The sequence below is a fragment of the Phacochoerus africanus genome, chromosome X, assembly GCF_016906955.1.
Source record: "Phacochoerus africanus isolate WHEZ1 chromosome X, ROS_Pafr_v1, whole genome shotgun sequence".
Classification (NCBI taxonomy): Eukaryota; Metazoa; Chordata; class Mammalia; order Artiodactyla; family Suidae; genus Phacochoerus; species Phacochoerus africanus.
This window is the reverse complement of record NC_062560.1, coordinates 129,379,061-129,395,823: the sequence shown is the minus strand read 5'-3', so window position 1 is coordinate 129,395,823 and position 16,763 is coordinate 129,379,061. Positions and strand designations below refer to the sequence as shown.

Below are 16,763 nucleotides of genomic sequence, written 5' to 3'. Positions count from 1 at the left end.
AACTCACGATGGAGCACAGAAGGTGAAATATGTGAAAAAGACACTGAGACAGGCTATCCAGAGAAGGCCTCACAGGTATCCAGTTGGAATCCAGAATGAATGAAAGAAATAGTGGCAAAATGGCAAACAAAACAAGGGTGATCACTTTTGCCACTTTTTTTTTTTTTCATTTTGGCCCGGACAGCATATGCAGAAGTGCCTGGACCAGGGATCGAACATGCGCCACAGCAGTGATAAGGCCAGATATTAACCCACTGAGCCACCAGGGAACTCCTGCCACTTCTTTTTTTTTTTTTTTTGTCTTTTTGCCATTTCTGGGGCCGCTCCCGCGGCATATGGAGGTTCCCAGGCTAGGGGTTGAATCGGAGCTGGAGCCACCGGCCTACACCACAGCCACAGCAACGCGAGATCCGAGCCGCGTCTGCAACCTACACCGCAGCTCACAGCAACGCCGGATCGTCAACCCACTGAGCAAGGGCAGGGACCGAACCTGCAACCTCATGGTTCCTGGTCGGATTCATTAACCGCTGCGCCACAACGGGAACTCCTCCTGCCACTTCTATTCAACATTGTAGTGAAAGTTATAGCCAGAGAAATTATGTAATAAAAAGAAATAAAAGCCATTAAGATTGGAAAGAGGGAAGTAAAATTCTCTTCACCAGTGATCTGATTTTATACGTAGAAAATCCTAGGAGTCCCCGTCGTGGCGTGGCAGTTAACGAACCCGACTAGCATCCATGACGATGTGGGTTCGATCCCTGGCATCACTCGGTGGGCTAAGGATCTGGCATTGCCATGAGCTGTGGTGTAGGTTGCAGATGTGGCTCAGATCCCACACTGCTGTGGCTGTGGCATGGGCTGGCAGCTGTAGCTCTGATTGGACCCCTGGACTGGGAACCTACATATGCCCGGGTGGGGCCCTAAAAAGACAAAAAGCCAAAAAAAGAAAGAAAGAAAGAAAGAAAGAAAGAAAGAAAGAAAGAAAATCCTAAAGAACCTACACAAAATGATTAGAGCTCATAAATGAATTCGGCAAAGTCGCAGTCTACATGATCAACAGTCAAAAATGAGTTGTAGGAGTTCCCGTCGTGGCGCAGTGGTTAACGCATCCGACGAGGAACCATGAGGTTGCGGGTTCGGTCCCTGCCCTTGCTCAGTGGGCTAACGATCTGGTATTGCCGTGAGCTGAGGTGTAGGTTGCAGACGCGGCTCGGATCCCGCGTTGCTGTGGCTGTGGCTGTGGCCGGCGGCTACAGCTCTGATTCAACCCCTAGCCTGGGAACCTCCATATGCCACGGGAGCTGCCCAAGAAATAGCAAAAAGACAAAAAAAAAAAGAGTTGTATTTCCATATACTAGCAATGAAAAATCTGAAAAGAAAATTAAGAAAATTTCATTTACAATAGTATAAAAAAGAATAAAATATTTAGGAGTAAATTCAATGAAAGATGTACACTGAAAGCTATCCAACATTGCTGAAAAAATTAAAGCCCTAAGTAAATGGGAAGCTATCCTGGGTTAATGGGTTGGAAGATATTATCAAGATGGCACTACTGCCCAGAGCTTTCATTTAAAAAAAAAAAAAAAAAGGAACCAGAAGACACATACATAATCACAAGAAGAGTGGCAAACTGACTGGTGATTTCTAAACAATAATGAAAATCAGAAGATAATTCATGATATCCATATGAAGGAAAATTCTGAAACCTCCTCTGAAAAGGAAATTCTAGTGAAATTTTTCTCTGCATCCAAGCAAAAACAAAGAAATATTTCTAGGAGTCCCTGTTGCAGCTCAGTGGCAACAAACCTGACTAATGTCCATGAGGACACAGGTTCGATCAGTGGAACCTGTGCGCAGTGGATTAAGGATCCAGCGTTGCCCTGAGCTATGGTGTAAGTTGCACATGCAGCTGGGATGTGGCGTTGCTGCGGCTGTGGTGTAGGCCGGCGGCTGCAGCTCCTAGTAGACCCCTAGCCTGGGAACCTCCATCGGCTGCAGATACAGCCCTAAAAAGCAAGCACACACACACACACACATATTTCTAACATGGAGTGATTTTACTCTCCACAGCTAGCTTTGCTACCGAATTTTCAAGGGAGTAATAATGCCATTATTACAAAGATTCTTCCACAAAAAGAGTAAGTAGAGAGAAGAGTCCAGAACACAGGTAAAATCATTTCTGGAAAGAGAAAGGCCAACCCCGGGATGAAATCCTAGCATTTGAGGCCTTCTGGACCATGAGCTGAAAGGAAAGCGAGGGAGCATAAATGCAGCGCCGTTTCCCACGGAGGCGACTCCATCTCTTGGAGGCGTGGTGATGAACAAGAGGAGAAGTCAGGCGGCGGAAATGAAGTGTTCTTTTTCTAAAAGCCAGAACAAATCACAAAATCCCAAGACAAATCTTCCTGTCCCATCTATTAGAGAAATCACTCTTTCTCAACAGTAGAGGGTGCTCCTGGACTGCCCAGCCTCCCCAGCCTCTTCCCTCTGCCGTAAAGGAATCGAAAATAGCAGATGAGGTAACAGGTGTTGTCCTTGACTGTTCGCCTCCTCGTCTTTGAAAGGTCCCGTGACTTTGGGCCTGACAATAGGACTCGTGCCTCTGCCGTGAGATCCAGACGGCTGGCCTGAGCCGAAATACAGACAGCACGCAGGAGTCCGGAGTCCCGCTGAAACGTGTAAAGGGAGAGGACGGCCTCTTCCCCACAGAGACAGTCCAACGAATAAATGCAGACGTGAGGACAAAACTAGCAGATCACCTTGTAAGCACCAATAGTCTTTTTACGCCTTGTAAGGAACTTCTTTTGTGACCGCCGGGTGCAGTGGCTTTGCTCTGGAATCTCGGTTCCCAGACCAGGGGTGGTCGAAGCCAGGCCACAGTGGTGAACGCACCGAGTCCTAAGCACTAGACCACCAGGGAACTCCCCAGTAAGGAACTTGAATGGATACTAAAAGCACTGGACGCAAACTTAACGCGGCACAAAATATTCCCACAGTCGCAAAGGGTCACCCCACAGGTTGTGAGCAAAAGGAAATGACTGCCTTTATGACAGAGCGGTGCGGGGACAGCACCTCGACTGAGCGGGCCAGCCTTCCATTGTCAGTCACGGGACAAGCCTGTGCCGTGTGTCCTCCGATGTGATACAGCAGGAGAGACACATTGTGTGGGACGGTCACTAAACGGGTCAAAGTTAGACTGTGGGACGCTGTGCCGCACGGCGGTCCTCGGCTTTGTAAAATGTCCACGTCGGAGGTCCCGTCGTGGCGCAGCAGGTTATGAGCCTGACTAGGAACCATGAGGTTGCGGGTTCCATCCCTGCGCTTGCTCAGTGGGTTAAGGGTCCGGCGTTGCCGTGAGCTGTGGTGTGGGTCGCAGACGCGGCTCGGATCCCGCGTGGCTGTGGCTGTGGCTGTGGCGTAGGTCGGCAGCTGTAGCTCCGATGGGACCCCTGGCCTGGGAACCTCCATATGCCACAGGGGTGGCCATGACTTTAAAAAATAAAATAAAATGTCATGAGGAACAGCAACAAAAAAGACCAGAGACTAGGCGTCCGTTCTAGATTAAAGAAGATTTAGGAATTCATTGTATTCTTTTTTCAGTTTGAGGAACAAGAAGCAGCTAATCGAGCAGGTGTACAGGTCTCCAAATAAACCACCATTGTTTATCCCAGCAGCTTTTGTTTCTCCAAAGCGTTACAGAACAGTCTTTGATACGCGTGGGTCGTATCTTTGCCGCTGTCTATGATGCGATCTATATCGTGCTGCATGTTCGCTGCGGGGCCGAGAGCCCCGACTAAGGTCTCTGCTGTCTTGGAAGGGACATTCGGGGGTGGCCGCGCGGGGCGCCATCAGGAAGCGAGGAAAGGGCGGCAAGCGAGCAGGGTGAGCCACGGAGGCGCCAAGAAGGACGTTTGCAAGGAGGCCGGCGTGGCTGCTGAAGTGTCTGGGGGGAGGGTGCGGACGGCTCCCGGGAGCAGTGCAGAGGGGGGATGACAAGCCAGGGACCGCGGGCGCAGGCACTGTCCCAGGCCCTCCCGGGCGGCCGTCCTGGGCTCCTGGGGGCCTGAGACACTCGGCTGTGCTTTGCAGTGGCCTTGGGGGGGAAGTCAGCGGGGCCCACGGGGGGGGGGGTGCGGACAAGCGGGGGGCATCTTCCTGGCACCAACGAACCAACTCTTTGGCCCTCCCTCAGGTTTTTCAGGGCAATCAGGACTCCTCCACCCCCGTGGTGAACGCTCTGGACCCTCCGCTGTTCACGCGCTACCTGAGGATCCACCCCACTAGCTGGGCGCAGCACATCGCCCTGAGGCTCGAGCTGCTGGGCTGCGAGGCGCAGCAGCACGTCTGACGTCCCCCGTGCCCCCCGCCAGGGCCCCGCCAGCCTCCCTCGCCTCCTCCGCGAGCCCCACAGCGGCCAAGGCGCACCCTCCTCCCAGTGTAATCAGGCCACAGCCACGAGGACAACCCGCTGGACCCAGCATCCTCCACCAGGGAAAAGCCAAGTGCGGCCAGTCAGCAGAAGATCGTCCTGCTGTGAGTGGTTCGGACTGGGCTTCAGAGCTTTGAAACCACAGCCACCCCTGCCCACCATGCGCATCAGGGACCACATGAGCACAGGCCTGAGACCACCGGCAAGACAGACATAATCTGAGAACTCAACCAGCAAAGGAGACAAACACGGCCAGGTTTCATCATCTGGGCCCCGTGGGGCCTTGGTGTTGGTGCCCCGAGGCTCGCAGACAGGATTCAAGAGCGCCCCCCGCCCCCCGCAAATCACACGCAGCGTGGTGTGTGGATGCGGCGCAGGTGTCCCAAGAATTGGTGGGACTTTTAAAGGGTCAAAAGACTGTAAAAGAGTTCAGGTCAGTCTGAGAAGGATGGAGACATGCAGCCATCTGGTCTGAATCCTGAACAACCACCAGTGAGACTAGGTTAGGCTCACAGAACTCTCGGGAACCTTGGAATGAAATGATAACATCCCCTCGCAGCTTGTGCTCACCAGGAAAGGCCGCTGCCTTTCCCGAGAGGCTGCCAGAGGCCGTGTTTTCCGTCCTTCTGCAGAAAGCTGACGAAAGCCCGTGGCTGTCTGGGACAGGAGACACAACACCCCGATTCTCATCATGCCCTCGTTTCCCGCTCTCCCTCAGCTAATTTTCTGCTGAAACAGCATAGCAAAAATGTAACAGGAAATTCTACACCGAGACTGAAAACGGCAGTCCGACTCACACGGAGTCAGAAGACAACTGAGCGGGTGAAAGCCGAGAAAATCCTCCCGGCAGCCAGTCTGCAGGCGGCGGCGGGAGGGGAGCCCCCGCTGCCCCCCCCCCCCCCACAGGGTTGTGCAAGGCTTCCTGCCCTCCGCCTGCCTGCCGCCTTCCTCGGCCTGGACGGCGCGCACACGCCACGCCCCGAGCTGGACGGAGCATCCCAACTCGGCGATGCAAAGCGACTTCCTAGAGGACGAGGAAAATGCGTTGCAGCGTCGGAAAAACATTGCAGGGTCGGAAAAGCAAGAGGAGAGTGCTTTTCTCATACGAGGCTGTTTGCTAATCATCCTGCTTGACCCTGGTCTGACCTTTCTGGGGACCGTCGCCCGCTGTCACGGTATAATCACGATCCGCAACGGACGAAGGTGCAAATGGTTTCTGGTCCCGTAAAGTCGGCTAAGGTTAGAGGTGAATGACAGAAATCAGTAAGTTGTTTTGCTTTATAGCCTCCGAGAGAAGTTAACCCCACGCTGATACGGTTTTACTCCCTGTAAAAGGTTAACCACCTTGATGTCGAACTTAATCATCTGGTCTCGGCTTTCGTTCCCCATTAACTCCGTACATCCCTGCTCCTCAAATGCTCTCGCCAGCGGCTCCTTGGCTTCCTCCTGGTTTCCACAATAATCCAATAAAATACAAAAACCAATGCCTTTGAGGGTTGTGTTTTTATACTAAAAATTAAAATGTGAACAATGATATGGAAAAAACAAAACAAATCGAAGCACCGAATAGTAGGATGGACAGTTTAGAAAAACAAAATTTTTAAAAAATTTTTAGATGGTGTTCCCGTCGTGGCTCAGCACTTAGTGAATCCAACTAGCATCCATGAGGTTGCAGGTTCGATCCCTGGCCTCGCTCAGTGGGTTAAGGATCCGGTGTTGCCGTGAGCTGTGGCGTAGATCACAGACGCGGCTCAGATCTGGCGTTGCTGTGGCTCTGGCGTAGGCTGGTGGCTGCAGCTCCGATTCGACCCCTGACCTGGGAACCTCCAGATGCCGAGGATGTGGCCCTAAAAAGGACAAGACAAAAAAAAAAGACAAAAGAAAAAGAAATCAGTGAATTAGAAAACTAGATTAAATTGAACTCAGGTAAAAAGTGATATAATTTATGAGAGGTGAAGTAACATTTTAAAAATTAGAAATGGAACCTTCATCCAGGAGCAAGCGGCTGGAGAAAGAGAGGCTGAGAGCGAAAGGGACGGCGAGCGGCTATTCAGCAGATGGGGGAGTTTCAGTTATGCCAGACGCCTCAGTCCCTGAGAGCTGCTACACATCAGGGAGTCTGGAGCTAACAATGCTTGTTTTGTGTGCACATAAAAATTGGAGGCTAGCGGAGTTCCCCATAGCTCAGGAGCTTAAAGATCCAGCGTTGTCCCTGCAGAAGCTCGGGTCACTGCTGTGGCTTGGGTTCGATCCCTGGCCCGGGAACGTCCGTGTTCTGCAGGCTCGGCCAAAAAACATTTGTTTAAGAGGACAGGTACATTAAGTGTTCTTACCACAGGACAAAGGGAAAGATCCTAAAGGAAACGTCAGCGTGGACGAGGCCAAATAAAACAATAGGAGAACATTTCTGAAATGTTAATGAAATAATGAAATAATACTAGCAGTGAAACCAAGTTTGAATCTTTCGATCAGAGTGTCTTAATGCAAGGCAGAATTTAAGAAAGACTGGAAAAAAATGCAACCCGGAGCCAATGTTAAATTCCAGGGATCGTGTAGAAGAATGACATTGGCCAGCAACTTGGTCAGGTAGGAAAACAGACGCTCTGCTTAACCCCATTTTACGACGCCAGTAGGCTTTTTTTTTTTTTTTAATTTTTTAAAAATTTTTTGGCTTTCTTTTTAGGGCCGCACCCGCGGCATGTGTAAGTTCCCAGGCTAGGGGTCTGAGAGCTACAGCTGCCGCCTACGCCGCAGCCACAGCCACACCAGATCCGAGCTGCATCTGCAACGTACACCACATCCACAGCAACGCAGGATCCTGAACCCACTGAGCGAGGCCAGGGATCAAACCCACGACCTCATGGTTCCTAGTTGGATTCGTTTCCGCTGCACCATGACGGGAACTCTGACTGTTTGCAACTTTAAGTGAACAGACAAATATGCTTTTCTGTGACACACCCTATCAAACTAATCATAAGATTACAAGTCAACAATTTTTGGAAGATATGTATTAAAACAAGTTTGTCTGTCAATGTTATAAAAAAGCTCGGTAGCCGCTTTGGTAAACAGACTGTACAGAAACCCGCTTTAGGATAAGATATGGACGACGTATAAGCTTTTTTTGTTTTTGTTCGTTGGGGGTTTTTTGGCCCTGCCCATGGCATGTGGAAGGTCCCAGGCCGGGGATTGAACCTGCCCCACAGCAACGACCCAGGCTACAGCCAAGGCAATGCCGGATCCTTAACTTGCTGAACTCCATGGGAAGTCCAGCATAAGCTTAGCCTTGATGTTTACAAACCGACTAGCTATTTCGAAACATCTCCCTCGCTGTCCCAGCCAAGGGGGGTGACTGACATAGGACTCCCAGGCACTTGTGGGTTTGATTTCACCCCATGGCCAACCGAGACTGAGACGTGCAGTTGCATATGCTCTTCTATAAGTAAGGATAAAATTTTTCAAACATCCTGTCAGGGAGTTCGTGCTGTGCGACAGCAGGGACAGCGGTTTGATCCCTGGCCTAGGACAGTGGGTTAAGGATCCGGCATTGCAGCAGCTGTGGCTCCGATTCAGCCCCTCGCCTGGGAACTTCCATAGGCAGTGGGTGTGGCCAAAACAAACCCCCAAACATCCTGTCGGAATAGACCATGAACAAAGAAGATACATTTAGGATGGTAGGGATGGTGACCCCAGTTCTTTGTCTGCCCTTACTTTGGGAAAATGACCTCTCCTCTTTGCTCCTAATCCAGACTGCCTTGGGTTTCTGTCACTTGCAACCCAAGAGTACTTTCTTTTTTTTTTTTTGTCTTTGTTGTTGTTGTTGTTGTTGCTATTTCTTGGGCCGCTCCCGCGGCATATGGAGGATCCCGGGCTAGGGGTCGAATCGGAGCTGTAGCCACTGGCCTACGCCAGAGCCACAGCAACGCGGGATCCGAGCCGCGTCTGTGACCTACACCACAGCTCACGGCAACACCGGATCCGTAACCCACTGAGCAAGGGTAGGGACCGAACCCGCAACCTCATGGTTCCTAGTCGGATTCGTTAACCACTGCGCCACGACGGGAACTCCCAAGAGTACTTTCTAAACAAGACAGTGAGGACACATTTACAGAGATGCAAAGAAAATGTTTCCTCAATACAATCCAAGAATATTTCAAGCCAAAGTATCTATATTCCCATGTGTCTAGTTTATAATAACCTTTCTCCTGGGCTCAACATCGCAATATTCAAACGCCTCCTTTTCCGGCTGGGGCTCCAGTGTTCCCACCCAGAATTTGACATGACGACTCACCACACCAGAAACTCAAGCATGGTCCTCTGCATCACTGCGGCTTTTCCTAGAATTTAATTGTCCCTCAAATATTTCTCGGCTCACATCCAGCGTGGTCATTTGGCCATCGCTGACTTGTCACATCCTCTCTTGCCTCTGGCACTTCATGCCACTGTTCCTTCCACGTGCCTCTCCATAACGGCCCCAAGCTGTAAACTCTCCTTAGTGTTAATTGCCATAGAGTAATCCATTATATGAGATTTATACAGCAAATAATACATACAATAACGATCACAATTTATTTATCCATTGCTTTTCTGACTGATACATTGTTTACAGCAGTTCTTCTATGGAGTTGATTGCCTTTTTTAAAAAACTGATTTGTAAGAATTCTTTATATGGTAAGGATATTATGTATTATGTCATATATGTTATGGAATTTTTCAGCTAATTTGTCATTAATCTTTTTCTTTACCATGTTTTGCTATATGAAAGCTGCATGGGTTTTTTGTTTGTTTGTTTTTTGTCTTTTTGCCTTCTCTAGGGCCACACCCGCAGCATATGGAGGTTCCCAGGCTAGGGGTCCAATCAGAGCTGGAGCCACCGGCCTACACCACAGCCACAGCAACTCGGGATCCGAGCCGCGTCTGTGACCTACACCCCAGCTCACGGCAACGCCGGATCCTTAACCCACTAAGCAAGGCCGGGGACCGAACCCGCAACCTCATGGTTCCTAGTCAGATTCGTTAACCACTGCGCCACGACAGGAACTCCGAAAGCTACATGTTTTTATGCAATAAATTTATCGGTATTTTTATCTATGGCTCTTGGATTTCATGACATGCTTCAAGTAGTTTTTTCTATGCCAAGATTACAAAAACATCCACTCATATTTTATTCCAACATGTATGTGGTTTTATTTTTGTTTAGTACTTGACCCACCTAGAATTTATTTTGTGTGTCATGCTCTCACTTCAGTGCCTGCAAATGAACAAGCAATCATCATGTTAAACCGTCAAAGTCCCAGGTATACACTATTGTATGGTGTACCAGATAGGATGTGGCAGACAAAATATCGTACAATTCTTCAGGCCCAAGAAGATACAGCTCCCGTGAGGGTGGGTTTCAGCGTCAACACGGATGTTTAAGGTGTCTGCAGGTTGAGGTGTCAAATAGAGACTCGGGGGGGGGGTCAAAGGCAGTACATGATATCACAAGGGGAAGGAAAATTCTATTTGGAACTTCAGAGACACGAAAGGAAGACTCTGGCCAGCTGCTTCTGAAGACCGAGGCCCAGTTCACTGGCGCCCTTGGCTCCCTGGGTGCCAGGTCAATTTCCAGGCCAGTGGCTTTCCACCCAACACCAGTCTCTCTAAGTCCTCTCCAACAGCGGGTGAGTGTGTCTCGTATAAATGTCTTCAGTAATGAAAAGTTCAAATAGGACTTCTTTTTTTCTCCTAGCAAGCAGCTGACAGGAGGGCAGATAGAGGTGTTGGTTTAATGGCTTAAAATTATCAGAGTCAGAAGACCTGTGGTTTCTTGGCCTTTGCCTCATGGACTTTGCCTCATGGTCGCAAGACGGCTCCTCATGCTTCAGGTAACACTTCGAGAACGTTCATGGAAGCACAAAGGGAAACTTGTAGCACCATCGCTTTTATCAATACGGCCAAAGGTCTTCCCAGAAGCTACGCATCAGATCTCCAGGATGCCTCGTTGCTCCAAACCGTGGCACATGCTAGCAGCAGCGTGGACGGAAGAGGCGGGTTCAGCTTTTTAGTCTCTCTCGTTGTTTGCAATCAGTGAAAATGAGGTGGAGATGACAGGCCATGAACCACATCCGCCAACATCCACCACCCATTCAGTCATTAAAAATATTTATCAGGAGTTCCCGTCATGGCGCAGTGGTTAACTAATCCGACTAGGAACCATGAGATTGCGGGTTTGATCCCCGCCCTTGCTCAGGGGGTTAAGGATCCGGGGTTACCGTGAGCTGTGGTGTAGGTCGCAGACGAGGCTCGGAACTGGCCTGGCTGTGGCTGTGGCGTAGGCTGGCGGCTACAGCTCCGATTGGACCCCTAGCCTGGGAACCTCCATATGCCGCGGGAGCGGTCCTAGAAAAGGCAAAAAGACAAAAATATATATATATATATATATATATATCAAGTGCCTGCACAGCCTGGGAGACCAGAACAGGAGGAGCAGAGGGATATGAGGCCCAGGAAGTACACGGGCCCCAATCCGACTTACACCAAAGTGAGAGCTCTTTTGGTGAGTGAGCGACAAGAGGCTGAGGGAGGCCAGGATGGAGACAGAGGTGCTGGTGGCCAGTTTATGGACCCACCTTAGAGATGAAGCTGACCTGATTCTTCTGATAGATAAGCTGGGGGACCCCAACAATACCATTCCTCCAAGTGGCCTCAGCCAAGCCAACTCTGACACAGAAGCAGGCAGTGGGACCTAATCATAAAAGTGGCAGAAAGCAGGAAGCGAGGCAGCCGGCACGTGGTGCCCACGTATCCACTTAAATCAGACTCGTGTCAACCTTTTATACCGCTTGTTTGCTGATTCAGTAATAAGCCCAAGTAAAAACAAAACAAAACAAAATAGATGAGGGAGCGAAAAAGAGAAGTCAAAGATGACACGGCTTAAAGAGTCTCCACTAACTGAGACCCCCAGAGGGGGTGGGGTTTGGAAGGAAGAGTGGGGGCGTCTGAGCTGCTAGAGCAGCACGCCTTGCGGCCTGCTGTTTGCTTTGCAGGGTTTTTTTTGGGGGGGGGGCGGATATTTTGCTTTGGACCCCGCCTGCATTCAGGATCCAACAGTGTCGGTGAGTGAATTATTTGCTGTGCTCATGACAACTGTGGTGTTGCAATAAAAACGAAACCACCGCTTTCTAACTTTTCAGACGGAGACACCTCCCCGTGGGCCTGGGCCTCGGGCATGGAGCCCCCGAGGCCGCTGATCGGTGGCCTTCTGCTGTGCTCTCTGTCCTGCCTCCTGCTGGAAACCGGAGCATCCTCGCTGTCACCTTTATCTGCCTTCGGGATTAAGGACGGAGCAGGACTGAAACCACGCTCGAGGGGTGTGTTTGCTGTTAGGGCGCATTGTCCCCTCTTCATAGGACTTTAGGTTCCTGTCTCCGGTCAGGTAAACTTGATTTTGTATTTTGTTAAAAAAAGGTTCCCAGGAGTTCCCGTCGTGGCGCAGCAGAAACAAATCCGACTAGGAACCGTGAGGTCGTGGGTTCAATCCCTGGCCTCGCTCAGCGGGTTAAGGATCCAGCGTTGCCGTGAGCTGTGGTGTAGATGCAGACACGGCTCCAATCCCGCGTGGCTGTGGCTGTGGTGTAGGCCGGCGGCTGCAGCTCCGATTAGACCCCTAGCCTGGGAACCCCCATGTGAGGCGGGTGCAGCCCTAGAAAGCCCAAAGACGAAAAAACTAAACTGTCCCCGGGAAAGCCAGTTATTCTGGTTTGGTTCATTTTAGTTTAATGAGCACCAAGCCGCCTACTGCACACCAGGCTGTTTGCAGATTGTCGCAGACTAGGCGTCCCCAGAGCCGTAGATGCCAGGCCTCCATGAAAGACGACAAGAGCTGGGGGGAGGGGCAGGGAGGACCTGACCAAGGAAGTGACACCTCAGCTCTGGCCCCGAGGAGCGTGCGGCTCGGCTGTTATGCTGCGGAGGGGGAGCCCCCGGACGGCAGGCCGCAGACGCCGGGGCTTCCCGAGCCCTGCCCCTGGCCTGCAACACTCCTGCCTCACCAGGGACCCGTGTATTCACACTCAGACCTCCGAACAAGCTCGAAGACTCTGGGCCGAGGTTTTCGCTCCTGTCCGACACACAAGGAGGCAACAATGACACATCCATCTCCGGATACCTGTTTTTTTGGGGGGGGAGGGGGAAGGTGTGTCCCTTTAACCTGTTCCCACAGCAAAGCAGTCCAGAATATGGGCTCTGGGCAACGCCAAGGGCCTGATATCGGGGACAGCTCTTGGAACTTGCCCCAGGATGCAGACCCGCCGCCGCCCACGCCTTGGCCTTTCCTCCGCGAACGTCTGTGTTCTCCCTGCAGAGAAGCCCAGGTCTGGGCTGAGCCCCTTCGCGGATTACCTGGGGGACCTCATCCGGAGCTCCATCCCCCCAGCAGCCGTTTTTGCGTTTCTTATCAGCTCAGCAATAATGGGGAGCCTCTGCTGCCTCACGTAAGCTCTGCTGGGATGAGGCGGTGGGGAGACGGGCGCCTGCGGGGAGACGGGAGGAGGCGAGCCGCTGCCGCGAAGGGCAACTCGGAAGGAAGGCGATTCTGAACGACACTCTGAGAGTGCATTTAACACCCTTTCAAAAAGTCTCCTCCGCGTTCTCTTTCTTTTCTACAATCCGCTCCATCCATTATCAACCACCTATAGGTGACATTTAAAAAGCAGAGTTTAGAGTTCCCACTGTGGCTCAGCGGTAATGAACCCGACTGGTATCCATGAAGATGCAGGTTCCATCCCTGGCCTCACTCAGTGGGTTAAAGACGCAGCGTTGCCGTGGCTGCGGTGCAGGCCGCAGCCGTGGCTCGGATCCTGCCTTGCTGTGGCTGTGTGGTGTAGACCAGCAGCTGTAGCTCCTATTTGACCCCTACCCCGGGAACTTCCATGTGCCAAGGTGCGGCCCTAAACAGGCAAAAAAGGTGGGGGGCAATGTTTGCAGAGTTCCCCAGAGGCTCAGCAGGTTAAGGATCTGTCTTTGTCACTGCAGCGGCTCAGGTCACTGCCTTGGCATGGGTTCGATCCCTGGCCTGGGAACTTCCACATGCGTAGGGGCAGCCAAAAAAAAAAAAAAAAAAAGCCCCCAAAGACTGTGTTGCTGATCTTTTTCCCCTAACTTCACTAATTCCTAATTACCTTTCCCTTTGGTTTACAAATATTGATTTATATAAATGGTTATGAAGCCAACGAAATTTCTGAAATAGCTAACAAAATACTCAAGCTTGGCTAGAGAAGCCTAGATTTCATTATTTCAAGCAGTATTTACCAAGAGATGGCTACTTCCCTATCTCTGTCCTGGTTACTGGAGACAGAGAAATAAGAAAACCGAATCACTTCAAACCGGTGGGTCAGTGCTATGACGTGTGAAGGATTTCACAAGAGTGTAGGGAAGGGCTGTTCAAACTTCATCATCTAATAACCTGCTGAGGGCAGAGATTGGAGTAAGGGTGTGGCAACCCCACCCAAGGCTCCTGAGAACCTCAAAATCACCGCAGGCCAAGAACCATGTCTAGGAGTTCCCAGCTGTGGCTCAGCCGGTTGAGGACGTGTCTCTGTGAAGATGGGGCCTCGCTCACTGGGTTCAGGATCTGGCCTTGCCCTAGGCTGCGCCGCAGGACGCAGATGCAGCTCAGATTTGACCCCTGGTCCGGGAACCCCACATGCCACCTGTTCAGCGGGAAAAAGAAGAATCATGTCCAGGAAACAAGCTTGGATGTGGTTACTGGCACATGGAGCCATCTGGCGCCAAACAGAACTCAGGGAGCTATTCACTGCTGGGGCATTTTTCAGAGTGGTTGGCCCTCTGACCTTCTAGGACAAGGAGGTGGCCTTTGGAGGCTCCAGCACTTGCTTCAGAGGCGGCCACATAGAATAACGACCAGGCAGAGCCTCCCCTAGAGGATCCGGGCCTAATCAATGTCTGCCTAGCAAGGTTCCAGAATGACTGCTCTTTTCAAACTGAGTGTTTCCGGCGCCCACCCTCTTCCCGCTCCATCGTGGCTCTGGGGAGGGGGGGGGCGGCTGGCGGGCAGAGAGTCTGTTTCAGTTCATGGGTCCCTTAAGCAAGAGGGAACCAGAAACTCTGGACTTGTCCTCAAGTCAGATGTCCTGGAGACAGAACGCCTGCGGCGTCCTATCCGGGATTGAGGCCTGCGGTGGTGGCGGGGGAGGAGCTCGACTGCCCGCAGAGCCTCGGTGACGCTCGCGGGAGTTGCCCCACCTCGACAGTTGTTGGCTGTGTGTTCACCAGCCCTGTTCCTTCTTCCCAATTAAAGACGCCAGGGCTCCGGTCAAGACACAAGGGATTGGGTGTCTTTTAAGTCATTGTCACCCAAGGTATGGCTAGCAGGCCAGCCGCATCCGAAAGATCTGAAGAATGGGCCAAGCATGCGCATCCACAGGGACCTCTGTGAAGATAAAGCAGACAAGCTGCCAAGACAAAGGCTTCTTTCTTTGAAGCACAGGGCTCAGCCTGAGGAGAAAAACCAGCAGAGCCTTGCTGGGAACGAGTGCGGGCAGTGAAGGCAGGAGGGCAGGAGGGCAAGAGGGCCGTGAGGGCAGCGAGGGCAGGAGGGCAGGCCAGACGGAGCAAAAGCCAAGGAGACCTTGATGGAGAAACAGGACAGGAGAGACGGGAGAGCAACAAGACAGGGAAAGCGGAGAAAAAAGGATAGATGCAGGAGCCCTAAGATTAAATTTTTAGTAGAAAAGACCCCAAATAATACAACAACAACAAAGTATTTCAAGGTATAATTTTTTAAATGTTGCCGAAATCACGGGAGTCTCAAATCTATAAAAGGCACGGGGGCCAGGAAAAACAGGCACTTGGAACCGGGCACATAGTACCTGCTCACTAATACTTGATTTCGAAAATAACTCTCTCTCGCAGTAAGGATTGCAAACACTTTCTCTGCGCCTGATTATTCATTTCCTCTCTCCACCACCAGCTGCAGCTGTAACAAGGCTTAAGCTAGCGGCTCGTGGCCGGGGCGAGTGCACAGAAATACATGCATAAGGCATTTTCAGTACGGCGTATAATAGTGAAAAAATAGAGCCAACTTAAATGCTTATCGGCTGCTTAAAGGAAGCGTTGAACACTCATGCAATGAGTGTATACAGCCACCCGAACACTGCTGTAGCTGGATGATTGTGTGAAATCATGTTCATGAAATACTGTTGAGTGGAAAAAAGCAGATAAGAATTTAACCCGATTTGCTATGTTGGTTTTTTGGGTTTTTTTTTTTTTTTTTGGTCTTTTTAGGGCCACACCCGCGGCATATGGAAGTTCCCAGGCTAGGGATCCGATCGGAGCTACAGTTGCCGGCCTACACCACAGGCACAGCAATGCCAGACCCGAGCCTGTCTGCGACCTACCCCACAGCTCGTGGCAACGCCAGATCCTTAACTCACTGAGCGAGGCCAGGGATCGAACCCACATCCTCATGGACACTAGTCGGGTTTGTTGCTGCTTTGCCACAACGGGAACTCCAAACCCGGTTTGCTGTTAAAAATTATATGTACAGGAAAGAAGTCTTTAAGGCTCTAACTAAAGTATTGGATCCTTTAAAAAGAAAAGAAAAAAAACCAGTTGACTGTAATTCACTCTGACTCTACCTCTACCTCCAATCCCAACTGTTGTAGCAACATTCTTACTCTTGCTTTCTCAAGCCATCAAAACATTTCCTCCACATGAAATCACTTGGTTCCGATTAAGAGAAGAAGCGGTCTAAAACCCTGTCTTGGAAAAGGCGATGTAACTACGTGTGACTCTGGACAGACCAAGAGACTGTGCTGGAATTTAAACTCGGTTGGGCATTCATCATTTTCTCCTCCTTTCCCAGGATTCTCATAGGTGAACCAGTGCAATGACGTCTAGAAGATGCAGTTGGGCAAGCAGAGGGTTTGGCTTGCTGGATTGCAAGAGAGTGGAGAGTGGCTTACATGGAGGAAGCACCTATCAGTTAAAATTAAATTGTCTTCCTGCTTAAACTACCTTTCTCTTTATTTTCGCCTTTAAAACATGCAATTGCAAAGGTGATAATACACTTATTGCTGCTTTCACTACAAAATAATACTTATGAATTGCAAAACAATTCATAAAATATAGAAGAAAGAAAAAGTACCCATAATTCGTACAACGAGAAATAAACATTGATTACATCTTGGTGTATCTCCTTTCAAGCTTTTTCCTATGCTTACACTACCAGCTTCCCCAAATTTGTTCTCCGAAACAATAGTGCTGTTCTAATAAATGTTATGAAATAATAGGGCTTTGGGGCCAATTAAGTTGGAGAGATGCTGAATTAAACAAA

General features: G+C 50.5%; 2 protein-coding genes across 3 annotated transcripts in view; both read left to right on the top strand.

The window, feature by feature from the left end:
* F8 (coagulation factor VIII) overlaps positions 1 to 5,913 on the top strand; it is a 95,686-nt gene extending 89,773 nt beyond the window's left edge. Inside the window, exon 26 of the mRNA XM_047763994.1 lies at positions 4,193 to 5,913. Coding sequence (XP_047619950.1) covers positions 4,193 to 4,348 — 156 coding nt within the window. The 3' untranslated portion in view covers positions 4,349 to 5,913. The remainder of the gene's footprint in view (positions 1 to 4,192) is intronic.
* A 5,597-nt stretch (positions 5,914 to 11,510) lies between these two features.
* Positions 11,511 to 16,452, top strand: SMIM9 (small integral membrane protein 9). 2 transcript variants are annotated; one of them, XR_007132840.1, is made up of 3 exons: positions 11,511 to 11,843; positions 12,771 to 12,900; positions 16,293 to 16,452. XR_007132840.1 is itself a non-coding variant. In XM_047765101.1 (3 exons), exons 1-3 carry the CDS (start codon positions 11,637 to 11,639, stop codon positions 16,318 to 16,320), a joined length of 300 nt encoding a protein of 99 aa, XP_047621057.1. In that variant the 5' UTR covers positions 11,511 to 11,636; the 3' UTR covers positions 16,321 to 16,452. The 2 variants fall into 2 exon arrangements, 1 of the variants encoding a protein (XP_047621057.1); XM_047765101.1 differs by having other exon boundaries at positions 11,511 to 11,780; positions 12,773 to 12,900.
* The last annotated feature ends 311 nt before the right edge of the window (positions 16,453 to 16,763 follow it).

Bases quoted from the DNA above. Each gene is read 5' to 3' on its own strand.
- SMIM9 (XM_047765101.1), top strand. From the start codon at position 11,637: ATGGAGCCCCCGAGGCCGCTGATCGGTGGCCTTCTGCTGTGCTCTCTG. The intron at 11,781-12,772 runs GTGTTTGCTGTT...CTCCCTGCAGAG, and splicing joins TGAAACCACGCTCGAGGGGT to AAGCCCAGGTCTGGGCTGAG. The intron at 12,901-16,292 runs GTAAGCTCTGCT...CTCCTTTCCCAG, and splicing joins GGGAGCCTCTGCTGCCTCAC to GATTCTCATAGGTGAACCAG.